This window comes from Nomascus leucogenys, chromosome 8 (genome assembly GCF_006542625.1).
Source record: "Nomascus leucogenys isolate Asia chromosome 8, Asia_NLE_v1, whole genome shotgun sequence".
NCBI classification, from domain to species: Eukaryota; Metazoa; Chordata; class Mammalia; order Primates; family Hylobatidae; genus Nomascus; species Nomascus leucogenys.
The window spans coordinates 1,895,099-1,913,397 of record NC_044388.1 but is presented as its reverse complement, the minus strand read 5'-3'; the positions used below and the strand labels follow the sequence as shown (position 1 = coordinate 1,913,397).

Genomic DNA, 18,299 nt, shown 5'->3' with positions numbered 1-18,299 from the left:
ATATAGTGTTTAAAATCCACGAGGCACCCAATAAGACTATTTTACGTTATGTACTTCCTTCACCAATTTCCCTGACAGGTGGCAATGTGTGCTCCAGACAGATGGTCCTTTTGGACCAGGATCAGCACTTACTTGGAGAATATTTCCACAATAGCCGATGACTTGTTCTTGTTGACAAGAGAAAGTTCTTTGGCCGTTACCCTCAATGATAGTGAGGTCCATTGCCGTCTATTAAATGGAGTTGATTCCATCTTGTCTACAGACACTGAAATACCTATGCAATAAAGAAAGTCAGAACATTAGACACAGAAGAGGATTCTGTGCATCCAAGGATTGACGGTGGTGTGGTAGAGCCCTAAACTTGCAGACCACACTCCTCCACTGTTCTCCCCCAAACTGTGTAACCTTGGTCAAATGATCCAATATCTTTGGGTTGTGGTTTCTTGTAAAAGGAGGCTACACCAGATGACCTTTAAGGTCCCTTCCAGTTCCATTTTATGACTGACCCCACTGTGCAAATATCAATTGGCCTTTCCCTGAACTGAAGTCTGTTCCAAAGTCACATTTGGAGTGAAATGTTTCCCTCTTCTGAGTTACATCCCAGGGGAGGTACAATCCACATCTCAGTAGAGCCAGGTCCAAATTAGTTTCTACCTACATTCAAGTTTCTTTTGGCTGCCCTATCTCCCCAAGCTCTGCAGCACTGGCCACTCAGTGCCAGGGAGAGAGCTGGGGGCGCAGCGTGGTATAATAGGAAGAGCAGGGCTTTAAGGTGAGACAGACTTCGGGGAAATCCTAACTTTGTTACTTTGAACATATTATGTAATATTTTCCATTTCACTTTCTTCAGCTAAAAAATAAGGATAATATCTACCTTTAGGAGGTTTTTATGTAGATTTAAGGAGATAATATATTTAAAATACTAGGTATGTTACAGTAGTATTAAGAACATTTTAAGTCTAATTATTATCATTGACTCTTGTTATAATTCTCATTTTAAAGCCTTTATCAAGGAGAAGTATAATGTACTTTAAGTTCAGGATGACAAACCCTCTTTTCTAACATCCCTTTCAGCCAAAGAATACATAAAGCCATACCCTTGATATCACCTAGTCCCTACCCATTAATCTGGATCGTTTGGTTATTTTGCCCCACTAATTACCGAAGGAAAGGAGTTCCAACCTTTGTCCAGAAGAGGTGAGATTAGAAATGAGTCAACAGTTTCCTTATTTGAAGAGTGAAAAATATAAAGTACTACTTTGTTTCTGATCCAGGAGTCTTGAAAACTAAAAAAAAATAATAATAAAGTACTGCTAATTCACAGCTTACCAGAAGTAAAAGAAAAATAAAGTACTACTTGCAGCTCTTGGCAACCGAAGAGCATAACTGATCTGGTAGAATGTATGGTTCATCAGGTACTGCTTTCAAGGTTAGGGTATTTAAATCCAGCAGCTCAAGCTGCCATTTCACATTAAAAGTCCTGGGTCAGGCTGGGCGTGGTGGCTCATGCCTGTAATCTCAACACTTTGGGAGGCCGAGGCGGGTGGATCACTTGAGGTCTGAGGTCAGGAGTTTAGGACCAGCCTGACCAACATGGTGAAATCCTGTCTCTACTGAAAACACAAAATTAGCCGGGAGTGGTAGCGCATGCCTATAATCCCAGTGACTTGGGAGGCTGAGGCAGGAAAATTGCTTGAGGCAGAGGTTGCAGTGAACCGAGATTGCACCACTGCACTCCAGCCCGGGCAACAAGGGCGAAGCTCCATTTCAAAAAAAAAAAAAAAAAAGGTCCTGGGTCAGACATGGTGGTTCATACCTGCAATCCCAGCACTTTGGGAGGATAGCTTGAGGCCAGGAGTTTGAGACCAGCCTGGGTAACATAGCAAGACCCCCTCTTCTTTACAAAAAATTAAAAATTAGCTGGGCGTGGTGGCACACACCTATAGTCCTAGCTACTAGGCCCAGGAGGTGGAGGCTACAATGAGCTATGAATTGCGCCACTGGATTCCAGCCTGGGTGACAGACCAAGATGTTCTAAAAAAAAAAAAAAAAAAAAATTCCTGTGCTGCAGAATAAGCAATGGACAATTCTAAAAGGCCACACTACTACTGTTCCACGTGTAATATTTGTTCTTCCAATGAAATCCTTGTCGGAAAATAATACTAGTTTTGTTAATATGTTTTAATCCTCATGTTGGAAGGCATAGTATGCCCTTTAATGGTAAGGAGCTCTGGGTTAGAGACAGATAAGTCTAAGTGGGAATGTTGGCCTCATCACTTAATGAAAAGTTTCCCTAAAACTTGGATTTCTCATCCATAATAATAGCATTGACTTCACAGTATTCTTACGAGAAATAAATAAGATAAAGAAGAAAAGACCCTGATACAGAATAAGTAAGCAATAAATGTTACTGTTTAGTGTTTTTAATGTTTTCTTCCTGGACAAAATAATCGTAATTCTATACATGTACTTTGCAATAAACTGGAATGTACCAAATAATACATGATACCTATTTGTCTACCTGGTATTAAACTGGCAGACTCACCAAACAATGCCAGCCCCTTCTCTAAGATGAAAAAGACACAGAAGCAACAAACATTTCAGCTAAACTTAACTATATAAAACTATCATAGTTTTTTTAAACTCTGTAAGGCACGTTAAGGAAATGCTAATGAATGCTTTAAGATATTATTTGGTAGAAATATACTACCAGTATAGGTGTGGGTATAAATACTGTCAGTTCTTCCATAAAGATCAACTCTGGATCAAAGGGAAAAAAATATATACAAGATACATTTGCAGGCCAGGCACGGTGGCTCACACCTGCAATCCCAGCGCTCTGGGAGGCCGAGGCAGGCAGATCACTTGAGGTCAGGTGTCCGAGACCAGCCTGACCAGCATGGTGAAACTCAGACTCTACTAAAAATACAAAAATTACGGCCGGGCGTGGTGGCTCACGCTTGTAATCCCAGCACTTTGGGAGGCCGAGGCGGGCGGATCACGAGGTCAGGAGATCGAGACCATGGTGAAACCCCGTCTCTACTAAAAATACAAAAAATTAGCCGGGCGTGGTGGCGGACGCCTGTAGTCCCAGCTACTCGGAGAGGCTGAGGCAGGAGAATGGCGTGAACCCGGGAGGCGGAGCTTGCAGTGAGCCGAGATCGCGCCATTGCACTCCAGCCTGGGTGAGAGAGCGAGACTCCGTCTCAAAAAAAAAAAAAAAAAAAAAAAATACAAAAATTAGCCAGGTGTGGTGGTGCACCCCTGTAATCCCAACTACTTGAGAGGCTGAGGCAGGAGAATCACTTGAACCCTGGAGGCAGAGGATGCAGTGAGCTGAGATCGTGCCACTGCACTCCAGCCTGGGTGACAGAGTGAGTGAGACTCCATCTCAAAAAAAAAAAAAAAAGGTATGTTTCTAAAAAAGGAAAAGGATTTATTATTTGAGACACCGAGCACGATAAAGAAAAAAAAAAGGTTAACTCCCAAGTCTAAGTCCGTGGTTTTGATTACTCCCAGCCAGAAAGTTAAGGAAAGTCAGAACATCTATTGTGGTATACAGCTAGGAGAGGCACGCCTTACACTCAGGGAATGAGATGACTCTCACCCTGACCACACTTGTCTCCACAGAAGCATAATGTTATTTCTTAGCAATGTGATTAGTACCCATGAAACAGATAAAGGTGAGAATCAATACATGATTTTTGATGGACTCTGGTACTAGGTTATTGAATAACCACTTCCTATGAGATGTAGGGAGATGTCCCTGCCTGAATGGTGTGTACATAATCTACCGTGCTTGCGGACATACGCACAAATATTTATAGTACAAGACAGAATGTGGTTAGAGGCTACGCATGGTCTAGGAATACAAGACCTGATTTTCTGGCTTTGTGAGAGGGAAAGGAAAAGATATCAGATGACTTGGGACTGACAGAATGGGCAGAATTTCATCAAAGTGAAGGCAGGAGGAGGAAGGGGAAGAATAGCATTAGCACCTTTGGGGAGTGAGTTAAACTCTAGGTGCAAGAGAAGTTGAAGATAGACAAGACTTGGCCGGGTGCAGTGGCTCACGCCTATAATACCAGCACTTTGGGAGGCTGAGGCAGGTGGATCACCTGAGGTCAGGAGTTCGAGACCAGCCTGCCCAAGATGGCGAAACCCCATCCCTACTAAAAATACAAAAAATTAGCTGGGCGTGGTGGCATTCGCCTGTAATCCCAGCTACTTGGGAGGCTGAGGCAAGAGACTCGCTTGAACCTGGGAGGCGGAGGTTGCAGTGAGCCGAGATTGCGCCACTGTACTCCAGCCTGGGCGACAAGAGCGAAACTCTGTCTCAAAAAAAAAAAAAAAAAGACATAATGGGGCCTGACTGGGAAGAAAACCATGCTAAGGAGTTTGGGCCATATTCCAATAGTGGGAAGAGGTAACCCGTGAGTGATCGGAGATTAGGTCTAACCTTAATGTGCTATTTACTTAGCACGTGCGTGGTTTTTACAACAAAAAAAAATTTCTGAGCCTCAATATCCACACCTGTAAGATGAGATCTCTATAGTGGATTAACCACAGTCTCTCTGGTGGAACATAGAAAGTTTCTGAAAAAGCATGTAACGTGACTAACATCATATTTTAAAATATTATTCAGCAGTGGTGTGCAACTTGCTAAGAGGAAAAAAGACTGGAGTCTAAATTACTAGTCAAGAAGATCCTAAAACTAAGTGAGAGGTAATCAAGGTTTAAATTCGTAAATTAACTAGAGTAGGTGGAAATGGAAAAGTGGGAAGAGAGAAATTGACAGTTCTTAGAATAAAATGAACTTAGTGTAAAAGAGAATCAAAGCTGGCATCATCAAACCTGAATGATGGAAGGCTGTTGATTCCATTAAAAGAGACAGTAAATATAGAAAGAAGAGGGAAAATGACAAGTGTTGATTTACACATGTTGTGATATACATGTCAGCAAGAGAAATCCAAATGATATACAATAGGAAACTACAAATTCAAAGCTAAAGTTAGAAATCCGACTCTTGGAAGATTTTAAGACACTAACTTTATGCTTTGCATATATCTCAATCCTCACAATCATTCTACAGGATTGGTTTTATTGTCTTATATTTATGGTAACGAAATTGAGATTCAGACATATTAACTTTACAAAGATCACTTAGCTATAAAGTAGCAGAGCTGGGATTCAAACGCATATTCTGTTTGATTCCAAAGTCCATTTTCTTTCAACTACAATTAATGAAGAATGATTAAAACCGCCACTTTTAGCCAATGTAGAAAACCAGGTAGAAAAATCCCTGAACCACCTAGCTGAAAACCCATACAAATTATTTTTCAGTAAGAGAATAGTGGTGAGTATCTTCCCAGAGTGGTGAATATCAGAGATAATAATTCCTGCTTTCAGGGAAACTTAAAAGTTATCCTGGGCCCACTTGGAATACCCTCCATCGTAGTAACTGGCTTTCATTGGCCTGCATTAAAGGTGTGGTATTGGCGCCGGCATGGTGGCTCACGCCTGTAATCCCAGCACTTTGGGAGGCTGAGGCAGGCGAATCACCTGAGGTCAGGAGTTCCGGACCCAGTCTGGCCAATGTAGTGAAACCCTGTCTTTACTAAACATACAAAAAATTAGCCAGGCATGGTGGCAGGCGCCTGTAATCCCAGCTACTTGGGAGGCTGAGGCAGGACAATTGCTTGAACCCGGGAAGCAGAGGTTGCAATGAGTCGAGATCATGCCACTGCACTCCAGCCTGGGCGATAGAGTGAGACTCTGTCTCAAAAAAAAAAAAAAAAAAAAAGAAAAAAAGGTATATTATCTCTCCCCACCCATACAGTCTGTCTCAGATATGAATTCTATTTTCAGACTTTCAGACTCCAAAACCCATTCTCTTCAGTCATATGCATTCTAATACCACATGAACTGTGAAGGAAGAACTGCTGGATTGGAAGACAGTCGGCTGCAAGAGTTAAAGGAAACATATAACAAAAATAAACACAGATTTTTAGCTTCAGAGACTAGAAGGATCGTCTCATGACAAATAAATGGTATACATAGAAAGGGGAACAGTTTGCTGAGAAGGAAGATGCCTTCAGTTTCAGCTACAAATGGTAGATTTTTTTCATTAAGAAAGTAGCTTGGAAATCAAGTAACCAAATCCCCTTTTTTACAGTGAGGAAACTGAGACGCATAAAGGTCCAATCATTTTCCAAAGTCACCAGCTGGTTAGTATTAGAGCTAGAGTTCTAACTCCCAGGATCAATGTTCATTTATCAAACCAGGTAGCTTGAGATGGGCCACTAAACTGTCCTAGGGTAAGCTGTAGCTTGGAGATAAAGATCTCTCGAACAAAGGTCCTTGAAGAGTTGAAGAGTGACTCACTGGGAAATCTGCCCCAGGTATCTGCTTCCTCAAGCTATTGCTTAGGGTGAGGCCAGTAACTGCTCCAAGAAACCTATTCTAATAAATTCATTTACAGACTCTCCTGACCAAGGAAACTGTCTCTCAGAAACCAGGCTTGGACAAAAACAGCCAGGTGCGGTGGCTCATGCCTGTAATCCCAGCACTCTGGGAGGCTTAGGTGGGTGGATCACTTAAGTTCGGGAGTTCGAGGCTGGCCAACATGGTAAAACCCTGTCTCTACTAAAAATACAAAAAATTAGCCAGGCATGGTGGTGCATGCCTGTAATTCTAGCTACTTAGGAGGGTGAGGCAGAAGAATTTCTTGAATCCAGGAGGCGGAGGTTGCAGTGAGCCGAGATTGTGTCACTGCACTCCAGCCTGGGCAACAGCACAAGACTCTGTCTCAAAACAAAACCAAAAAAAAAAAAGCAAAAAAAAAAAAACAACAAAAAACACCAAACCAAACCAAAAAATAAATGAGCTGGCCCTGCAACCAGCCCTCCCCAAGCCACTAATAAAATCCTTTTCTTACATATCCGATCTCAGTGGCCTCCTCTCTTTTTTTTCTCCTGAGCCGGTTACTTATTCAAGCTGTATGGCTTCCTGAACATAGCCTCAAAAAATTAGAACAAAGTAAAACCTACAAACTCACTTATGAAGAAAAATGGGCCACATGTGGTGGCTCATGCCTGTAATCCCAGCACTTTGGGAGGCCAAGGCAAGCAGATCACCTGAGCTCAGGAGTTTGAGACCAGCCTGGGCAACATGGTGAAACCCTGTCTCTACAAAAAAAATACAGAAGACTATCTGGGCATGGTGGTGTGTCTGTAGTCCCAGCTACTCAAGAGGCTGAGGTGGGTCACTTGAGCCTGGAGGTTAAGGTTGCAGTGAGCTGTGATCACACCACTGTACTCAACCTGGACTATAGAGCTAGACCGTGTCAAAAAAAAAAAAAAGAAAAGAAAAAAGAAAAGTAAAGAAAAGAAAGGAAAGAAAGAAAAGAAAAACATTACTTTTAAGAAATAGATTGTAGAGTTTTAAAGCTTTTCTACCAACAACTCTTCCCAATTTGAATGTCATCAGGTAAAAGGGAGCAATTAAAAGAAAAAAAAAAAAACCAACCTAAAAAACTTCAAGCTGCAAAGGGAATTTAAAAGCAACATGAAATACATTGCTACGTAATGTTTTTTCAGAAAATTACATTTCTAAGTTTATATTTCTGTACAAAAATAGTGACTAAATTCACATTCTTGAACATTTTTTGAGAGTTAATAGCTATTTTTTTTTGAGATAGAGTCTCACTCTGTCACCCAGGCTGGAGTGCAGTGGCGCAATCTCAGCTCACTGCAACCTCTGCCTCCCAGGTTCAAGCAATTCTCCTGCCTCAGCCTCCTGGGTAGCTGTGATTACAGGCACGTGCCACCACACTTGGCTAATTTTTTTTGTATTTTTAGTAGAGATGGGGTTTCACCATGTTGGTCAGGCTGGTCTTGAACTCCTGACCTCATGATCCGCCCACCTCGGCCTTCCAAAGTGCTGGGATTACAGGCGTAAGCCACCGCACCTGGCTGGAAGTTAATAGTTCTTTAACCTTTTTTTTTCAAACTTTATTTTTTTAAACATGGACTGCTTCACAAATTTGTGTGTTAACCTCACACAGGGACCATGCTAATCTTCTCTGTATCATTTCAACCTTAGTATATGTATGACTGAAGTGAGCACTCACCTTTTATTCTGAAACAATTTCATACATAAGAGTTGCAAAAACAGTACAAGAGTTCCCATATACATTTCACCTAGCTTTATCTTATATTACCATAGTACAATTAGCAAAACTAAGAAATGAGCACTGGTACAATACTATTAACTATAGACTTTATTGAAATTCCACCAGTTTTTTCATTAACGTCTTATTTCTGTTTCAGGATCATACACTGCATTTAGTTGTCATGTCTTCCTAAGTCTCCCCCAGTCTATGACAGTTACTCTGCTTTTCCTTGTCTTTCATGACCTTGATATTGTTGAAAGTATTGGTCAGATATTATGTAGAATGTTCCTCAATTTGGGTTTCTTGGTTTCTCCAATAAAATAGAATCAAGACTCCTTGGAGAAGCGGTTGATTCCAGAGCTGGGGAAGGGCAAATACAAGATCAGCCTGGAATATCTTGCAATACTCAAAAAACAAACAAACAAAAAAAGTTTTTTTAAAAAACATGATGTTTTCTCAGATTAGATTGAGATGATAAATGTTTGCAGGTGGGGGAGGGATAGCACTAGGAGATATACCTAATGTAAATGACAAGTTAATGGGTGCAGCACACCAACATGGCACATGTATACATACGTAACAAACCTGCACGCTGTGCACATGTACCCTAAAACTTAAAGTATAATAATAAAATAAAAAAATAAAAAAAAGTGTTTGAAAGGAATAACCCAGAGTTGATGTGCCCTTCACAGTGCATCATATCAGAGGGTACATGATGTTGATGTGATGTCTTTCATGACATTAGCTTTGATCACATGGTTAATGTGGTATTATCAGGTTTCTCCTCTGTGAAGTTATTATTTGTTTTCCCTTTGTAATTCATAAATATTATGAGGGAGAACTTTGACTGTTTCTCCTTAAACTTTTTCCCATTAATTTTAGCACTCATGGGTGTGTCTTGCTTATGACAATTATTACTGGTATTCTAATGGTGATTTTCTGTTACTCTCATCCTTTCTACATTTATTAATTGAAATTCTTCTATAAGGAAGATTTGTTCTCTCTCATTTATTCAACCATTTACTTATTCTTATTATTATTATTATTATTATTATAGAGATGAAGTCTCCCTATGTTGTCCAAGCTGGTCTCAAATTCCTGAGCTCGGATGATGTTGAAGGCTGAAAGAGTGAGGGTCATGATCAACTCAGTATACCACTGAAGGCTATATGAGTAAACAGCAAACTGTTCTCATGAATGCAGAATGTTGGCAAACTGACAAATTGCATCTGCCACCCAGAAGGAATGCTGAGGGCAGTCACACCAGCAGTGTTTCTTGTGATTAGGCATAATTGATACCTGTTAACAGTAATATGAACCTGTGACCAATTAAGCAGCTGACCAATTGTTACCTCCTCCTCCCTGCTCTTTCTACTCAATAAATACAAAGGGCTGTGGAAGCTCAGTGGGCTGCCTTTGCTCACTAGAAGCAGGGAACTCTCTTTTTCTTCCTCTGGCCCCTTCCTTTAAAATAGTTACTTTTGTTTTAAGTTTTCATTTCTGCTTTCCACACCCTTAGTTCAGTCTTATAATGACAGTCTCAAGTAGTGACTGTCATAGCGATGGTCTCAAGCGGTAACCTCGGCAGTATGCCACAAGATGATCTTCCTGCTTCGGCCCCCCCAAAGTGCCAGGATTACAGGCATGAGCCACCATGTCCAGCCCAACCATTTATTTATATTAGGATGGTTTCATAGATAGTTATTTTATTCCCTGTGTTATAATCCAATACTATCCTTATTTTATTGCTCAAATTATTCCAGCTCTTAGGGTTTTCTGGCTTGGCTCCAGTGTTCTCTCAACTTGCCCTGTTTTTTGTTTCGTTTTTAGCACTTCCTTACTTTCTAGCACTATAAGATGTTCCAGGCTCGTCTTGTATTTACTATGCCTCAGCCCTGGAATCAACTATTTCCCCAAGGAGCCCTGTTTTCTTTTATGGGAGAAGTTAACATCTGGGCACTACTAGTTATGCTCATTACCACTGAGATGTCACTGCTTCTAGGCTCTCTTAGTGGACAAAACCAAGAATTACATGTATGTATACTGGCCCATGTATACACACTATTTGTGTGTGTGTGTGTGTGTGTGTGTGTGTGACAGAATCCACTGTCACCCAGGCTGGACTGCAGTGGTGCAATCACAGCTCACTGCAGCCTACCTCCTGAGCACAAATGATCCTCCTACCTCAGCCTGCCAAGTAGCTGGGACTAGACACATGCCACCATGCCTGGCTAATATTTTAAATTTTTTTGTAGCGACAGAGCCTCCCCATATTGTCCAGGCTGGTGTCAAACTCCTGGGCCTAAGTGATCCTCACGCCTCAGCCTCCCAAAGTGGTGGGATTATAGGTGTGTGCCACTGTGCCTGGGCTATACGCACACATTTCTTTGTTTAGCTCTATATCTACCTATACTTTTTTTTTTTTTTTCTCTGAGACGGAGTCTCGCTCTGGAGTGCAGTGGTGCGATCTTGGCTCACTGCAACCTCTGCCTCCCGGGTTCAAGCAATTCTCCTGCCTCAGCCTTCCGAGTAGCTGGGACTGCAGGCATGCGCCACCACACCCGAGTAATTTTTGTATTTTTAGTAGAGACAGGGTTTCACCATGTGGGCCAGGATGGTCTCGATCTCTTGATCTCGTGATCTGCCCACCTCGGCCTCCCAAAGTGCTGGGATTACAGGTGTGAGTCACCGCACCCAGCCCTATACAAATTTTATAAACTATAAATTCATACTGATATTTCTGACTCCAATCCAGCATCACAAGGTTCATTCTAGTATTCCCTCTTGGCTTATTTGTAACTTCTTTCTCTGATAGTAAAAAGCCTAACCCCACAGAACTTTGATTTCTGAAAAGAGATCTAGAATCTCTAAAATTATGCCATAACCAGCTTCTCCTCCCATGATATACCATATATTTTTTTCACTCCATTTGAAATGTTATCCTGTACTCAACCTATTCACCTTAAAAGACTCAAGTGAAAGAACACACATAGCCCTTTTCCAAACTGCCCTAGCCCTATTCCTAGTCAGCATAAGTCACTTCCCCTGCCTTATAATAATTTCATAATTCCTACTCAATAGCAAGATATTTTAAGTCAGAGGACAGATCTACTTTGTCTTTTAACCTTCTGACATCTAGTATTTAATACATTGCTTTCTAAATAAAAAGAACTCTATAAATATGCCTTCCATAAAATTACACATAGCTTTGTTTTATCTGAAACACAATTAGTACAGAAACTGAATGCTTATCCTGCAGTCCCAAGACTAGTTATGAGGAAGCATATATTTTTCAGAACTGTGAATTACCCAGTAATTTTAGCTTATTCAAACTCTCATATAAACTCACAATATAAAAAAATGGAACCACTAAATAACATCAAATATTATACATAAAAAGCTTACTCTATTATTCAGAAACATGATGATAGACAAGTCTGCAGGCATGTTAGAATAATCACTGCTACTGTTCTTGGAAGAGCTTCAGGTATGTGTAGAAACATGAATCTAGACAATAGGACAATTGTAACACTGACCAAATTCCCAGGGGTCAACAAGAATGTAAATGTTTACATCAGGACAGACTCACTTCAATAATATTTGATCTCTTTATCTCCTTTTAAGGATATTTTGTGCCTTCAAAAACACTAAGACCCAGAGCAAAAGCAACAAAAACGAGGCTGTGTAATTGAGAAGCAATTCCACTTTTCTATTTTCTTGCAGAATCCTCTTTTCCTACCTCCACTCTTACTCCCAGGAATCAATAAAGGATCAGTTTCTCTCCCTTCTCTGAGCGAGCTCACTTACTCTCAACTCATCAAAAGTCACTTATTCCACATGATTCCGAAAGCTGGATCCTAAGGCCTAACTTTCCTGGCTTCCACTCCTAGAGTTTCTTTTTTGTTTTTTTAGACGGAGTTTCACTCTTGTTGCCCAGGCTGGAGTGCAATGTCACAATCTTGGCTCACTGCAACCTCCGCCTCCTGGGTTCAAGTGATTCTCCTGCCTCAGCCTCCTGAGTAGCTGGGATTACAGGTGCTCACCACCATACCTGGCTAAGTTTTTGTATTTTTAGTAGAGACGAGGTTTCACCATGTTGGCCAGGCTGGTCTCGAACTCCTGACCTCTAGTGAGCCATCCGCCTCGGCCTCCCAAAGTGCTGGGATTAGAGGCGTGAGCCACCGTGCCCGCCCAGTCCAGTCCTAGAATTTCTACTCCAGGCTGGATAGTTTCATATGTCCAATATGCAACATAACATAACCCAAATCATATGTATTATCCTTTCTTAACCTCTCCTCTTCAAATTAAGTTCATTTAATTACAAGTCATTTTTCTCCAAAGAATTAGTACATGAATTTTTGCTTACATCAAATAAAATAACAGAACATAGTATAACAAAATGTACACAAAGTTTGACGTTAAAAAGAGAACTTACACGTTCTCACTGGGCCTCTAATTGTGGTGACATGTGCAAATTTCTTTACTTCTCTGAGGCGTATACCATCACCTACCCTAGCTATATAAAATGCCTAACACAGGGACACATTTTGGAAAGAAAATAGCAAGAGGCTAAGGACATGGGGCATGGATTAGAATCTAGCTGTTGAGATCTCTCACCACGAACTAGCTGAGTGATCTTGGGCAAGTTATTAAACTCTGAGTTTCCTCATCTATAAATTGAGGATAAAAGAAACTCCTTCATTGCGGCAAGAATTAAACAAGTTCTTAAGTGTCAAGTATGTACAACTCTACTAGCACCCAATAAGAGCTTAAGAAGTCATTTATTGGCCGGGCGCGGTGGCTCACGCCTGTAATCCCAGCACTTTGGGAAGCCGAGGCGGGCGGATCACGAGGTCAGGAGATCGAGACCACGGTGAAACCCCATCTCTACTAAAAATTTAAAAAAATTAGCCGGGCGTGGTTGCAGGCGCCTGTAATCCCAGCTACTCGGAGAGGCTGAGGCAGGAGAATGGTGTGAACCCGGGAGGCGGAGCTTGCAGTGAGCCGAGATCGCGCCACCGCACTCCAGCCTGGGCGACAGAGCGAGACTCCGTCTCAAAAAAAAAAAAAAAAAAAAGAAGTCATTTATTTACTTATCAATAAATGCTATTTTACCCCTCTCCCTGCTTTATTTTGTCTTTTGCTTTTCTGACATCTAGTATATTGCTTGCTTGCTTTCTTTCTTTTTTTTGAGACAGAGTCTCGCTCTGTCCCCCAGGCTGGAGTGCAGTGGCGCGATCTCGGCTCACTGCAAGCTCCGCCTCCTGGGTTCACGCCATTCTCCTGCCTCAGCCTCTCCGAGTAGCTGGGACTACAGGCGCCCGCCACCACGCCCGGCTAATTTTTTTTATTTTTAGTAGAGATAGGGTTTCACCGTGTTAGCCAGGACGGTCTCCATCTCCTGACCTTGTGATCTGCCCACCACGACCTCCCAAAGTGCTGGGATTACAGGCGTGATAGTATATTGCTTTCTAAATAGAAGGAACTCTATAAATACAGCTTGAATAAAATTGGACAAAGCTTTGCACATATGGACTTTGCACAAGCTTTTCCTCACATCTTTAGGTATGCTCAAGTTATTTCTTGATGCAAGCCATTCTCTGAGCACACTACTCCCCCCGAGGACACCGCTGCCCTCTGTCTGAAAATGCTTGAACCTCCCTGGCCTTATGCTATGGGTCCCAGCTTGGGTGACACTTTCTTCCAGATGCCTTCCCTGACCCCTCAAGCTTGGGCTAAAAGGTGCCCTGTAAGTTCTCAAAGTATTAGACCTATCCCTACCTGATCAGATTGTAATTTTTTTTCTGAGACAAGGTCTCACTCTTATCTCCCAGGCTGGAGGGCAGTGATGTGATCATAATTATTGCAGCCTCGAACTCCTGGGCTCAAGCGATCCTCCCAGCTCAACCTCCCAAAGTGCTGGGATTACAGGTGTGAGCCACTGTGCCTGGCTCACACTGTAATTTTTTAAAATCACACTGTATTTTAACTTGCAGAACAGTGCCTGACACATGGGGGGCACTCAAGTATTTGTTAATGAGGAGAGGGATCCCAGGCATCTGAAATAATTTTTTGGATTCAGCTATTTTTAGAGACTAGTGTTTTTGGGGAAAAGAAATCAAACAATAGAGTAGGTTGTATATGTTTATTCCAAAATAAATCATTCCAAGGTATGGGAAACCAGTGGAGATAGCCATCAAAAAAATGGTCTCCAGTATTCTACTAAGGTAGAATAAAACTGAAACCAATCAATATTGTTTTAGTTAACTCCCTCTACTGAGATAATTTAGGTGTTTTCTTATAAATGCTAATGAATAACTATTTGGCTCTACAGGTAACAAAGCCAAATAGTAATTTTAGAAACCAAAAGGAAGATGAGAAATAAAGGGGGAAAAACACTTAATTCAGTTGGTCACAAATTTGAGTATACATAGAATTACTTAGGAAACTTGTATACCATACTGATTTTTCAGGTCCCATCCCATGATTCTGATTCATTAGGTCTGGAGAAGGGCTCAAAAACCCACATTTTAATAATAAGAACCTTGAAGCAACTCTAGTGTCAGAGGTTCCCTCATCAAATGCTGGAAAGCACTGAATTAAAGGGTTTAAGGCCGGGCACAGTGGCTCATGCCTGTAATCTTAGCACTTTGGGAGGCTGAGGAGACAGGACTGCTTGAGGCCAGAAGTTCCAGACCAGCCTAGGCAATATGGCAAGACCTGTTCTCTGTCAAAAAATAAAATAAAGTAAAATAAAATAAAATAAAAATTAACTGGGCATGGTGGTGCATGCCTGTGATCCTTGCTACTTGGCTGAAACAGGAGGATCACTTGAGCCCAGGAGGTCGAGGCTGCAGTAGGCCATGATCACACCATTGCACTCCAGCCTGGGCAACAGAGCAAGACTCTGACTCAAAAATAAATAAGTAAAGGGTTTAAGACCTACATGTATTCTAAGAAAAACAGAAAGACAGCAACATAAAATATTTTTATATTGCCCACTTCAATTTTATGTTGCCATTCAAATTTGACAGTGTAAGGAAAATGGCTGCTCTTTAAAAGTACACTGAGGTTTGGACAAAAATAAATCTGAGACACTGCACTGATTAATTCAATCTGCCTAATTTGATGCCCATCATCTAGGTTCACCTAGTACTTCTCTGTCCAGACGGCACAAAATCATTGTGTTAAAGCAATGACTCATGATAATAAAATTGAGTTATTCTCATTCTTTTTTCAGGTTTGTTGCTGAATTTAAAATGCTGCTTGAGAAAAGAAGTTTAAAAAATAGAAACTATTTTATTTTTATCTACTGAATAAGAGGGCAACTGTAATTTACTGAGAGGTCAAAGTTAAAGCAAGGAGCCAACAGGCTTGTGCTCTCATCTTGAATCTGCCACTAATTAGTGGTATGGCCATGAACAAGCCACTTCTCTGGGTCCTCTTTCTTCTTGTGCAAAATGAAGGGGTTAAAATAGCCTAGTGTTTTTCTAGCTGCAGGTCACAATTAGTGAGTTGTGAAAGCAACTTTAGCGGTCAGAACCAACATATTTGTTTTCATGAAAAAGAACAGAATGCAATCGAAAATGTCAAAGTGCATCAGACATAGTACAGGTATTTTTTTTTAAAGTTTTTGTTTCAGTTATTTGTATGTGTATAAACTGAGTAGGAATGTAAAATATTTCTTATTGTGGGGTATAGTTAAAATATAGTTTGACAAATGTTAGCGAAGATGTGGGGAAACTGGAACCGTTATACACTGCTGGTGGGAATGTAAAATGGTGCAGTCACTTTGGAAAACGGTCTGGTGGTTCCTCAAAAGATTAAACACAGAGTTACCATGGGATCCAGCAATTCCATTCCTGTGTATGTGTCTATGTGTGTGTATGTGTGTGTGTGTGTGTGTATATATGTATATATATATACTCAAGAGAAATGAAAACACATGTCCACACAGAACTTGTACACAAATGTTCATCAACTGATGAAAGGATGAACAAAATGTGGTATACCCATACAAGGGAATATTATTCGGCTATAAAGAGCAATGTAGTGCTGACACATGCTACAACATGGATGAACCTTGAAAATATTAAGCTAAGTGACAGGAGCCAGCCACAAAAGACCATTTACTGTATGATTACATTTATATGAAAGGTCCAGAACAGGCAAATCTATAGAGACAGAAAGAGAATTAGTGGTTGCCTGGGACTGGCAGTAGGAAGACAAGGAACTGACTGCTGATGGGTATGAGTTATCTCTGGAAGGTGATAAAATGTTGTAAAATTGATTATGGTGATGGCTGCACAACTGTGTGACCATATTAAAACCACTGAACTGTGCATTTTAAATAGGTGAATTGCATGGTATATAAATAATTTTTCAATAAAACTTTATAATTTTTAAATGATGGCTTGAAAATCATTAGACTAGATGACAGATGATCACTGAGGTCCCTGAGAATTCTCATGTGGCCCCCCACAGGGCTCACCTTGCCCACCCTTACCCCATGACCCTCTGGAGGCAGGACAGTAGAATGGAAATAACAGCTGGTTCCAATTCCCATTCTAGTGCTTACCAGATGCATGGCAACCTCTCTGTACTTTACTTTCCTTCTATTTAAGAGGAAGATGATAAATCTGCCTTATGGGGTTGTTTTAAACTAAAGGAGACAATAAATGTACAACAGTGCCCGGCACATTGCTTGAGGTCAGAGGCAGATCTTGTCAGTCTTCACATGCTTCAGAGTCTAAGCCACATTCAATAAACATTATTCTAAAGGTTCAGTTAATAGAATTCCTATTTGGGTTTAGCTTATTTTATGTGTCATATTGACTTAACAAGGTTTAGATCAATAAGGCTGTGATTAAAAATAATTCATGGCCAGGCACCTGTAATCCCAACACTTTGGGAGACTGAGCTGGGAGGATCACTTGAGTCAAGAGTTCAAGATCAGCCTGGGCATGATGGTGAGACTCCACCTCTACAAAAAATTTTAATAATTAGCCGGGTGTGGTGGTGGGCACCTGTGGTTCCAGCTACTTGACAGGCTGAAGTGGGAAGATTGCCTGAGACTAGGAGATTGAGGCTGCAGTGAGCTGTGATGGTGCCACTGCATTCCAGCCTGGGCAACAGAGTGAGACCCGTCTCAAAAAAAAAAAAATAAATCAAAAATGTTACATTTGCTTCAGCTGTTTGACTTTTTAGCTTGAAAGTTGCTCTCATTATTTAAAACATGGCTGGCCAGGGCGGTGGCTCATGCCTGTAACCCCAGCACTTTGGGAGGCCGAGGTGGGCAGATCACCTGAGGTCAGGAGTTTGAGACCAGTCTGACTAACATGGAGAAACTCCATCTCTACTAAAAATACAAAATTAGCTGAGCATGGTGGCTCATGCCTATAATCCCAGCTACTTGGGAGGCTGAGGCAGGAGAATTGCTTGAACCAGGAAGGTGGAGGTTGTGGTGAGCCAAGATCACGCCATTGCACTCCAGCCTGGGCAACAAGAACAAAAATTCCATCTCAAAAAAAAAAAATTGCTCATCACTATATAATGGAAGTAGTAACATTAGTTGAAGAGAAATTGTTTCTTTAAAATATCAACATTTTTATTTCATAATTATTAGAAAAACTACCCATTTTGTAAACTGTTTTGAGCACTTTGACCAATTATTTTCTGTAGTTTTTATTCAAAAGTCAAATTAAACACAAATCACTTTTTTAGTATAAATATAACTTAGTGAATTATAAAAAGGATAAGTCCAAATACATGCTGGCCTTTGTAAGGTTCTTGTGCAATGTAAATTTTTTAAATCTTTAATTACGTCAGGTGGTTTTCAAAAAAAAACTTCAGTAGCCACGGTGGAATCCACGAACACCCTTCCCATCTCCACACAGCACCACCCTTCCTTACCCTCCTCCTTCCCGTGGGGAACCTTCTTCTGCAGGTCTCAACAAGCCTACTGAACCAGAGCTGCCACTTCCTTCACTGTCTAGGCTCCTCGGTCAGTGACTGGTCAAGGATGGGCCTGCTCCATATAAACAATGCTATGGAAATACACAATGTAAGAAGTAGAAATCCCTGCCAGCTCTTGTCTGCCCTCCCCCCAAACCAATTCTACTTCTCA

The 18,299-nt window shown here is 41.1% G+C and overlaps 1 protein-coding gene and 1 non-coding gene across 4 annotated transcripts in view; both read right to left on the bottom strand.

Annotated features, from left to right (window-relative positions):
• The window catches only part of LIMA1 (LIM domain and actin binding 1), a 106,776-nt gene that overhangs the window by 70,057 nt on the left and 18,420 nt on the right, over positions 1 to 18,299 (bottom strand). For all 3 annotated transcript variants that reach the window (XM_003252161.4, XM_003252162.3, XM_030816585.1), the window contains exon 2: positions 133 to 274. In XM_003252161.4, the coding sequence (XP_003252209.2) occupies positions 133 to 251 (119 nt within the window). In that variant the 5' untranslated portion in view covers positions 252 to 274. The remainder of the gene's footprint in view (positions 1 to 132; positions 275 to 18,299) is intronic.
• Positions 8,021 to 8,129, bottom strand: LOC115836444. Its single transcript, XR_004031528.1, has one exon. It is a non-coding gene; the product is annotated as a U6 spliceosomal RNA (small nuclear RNA).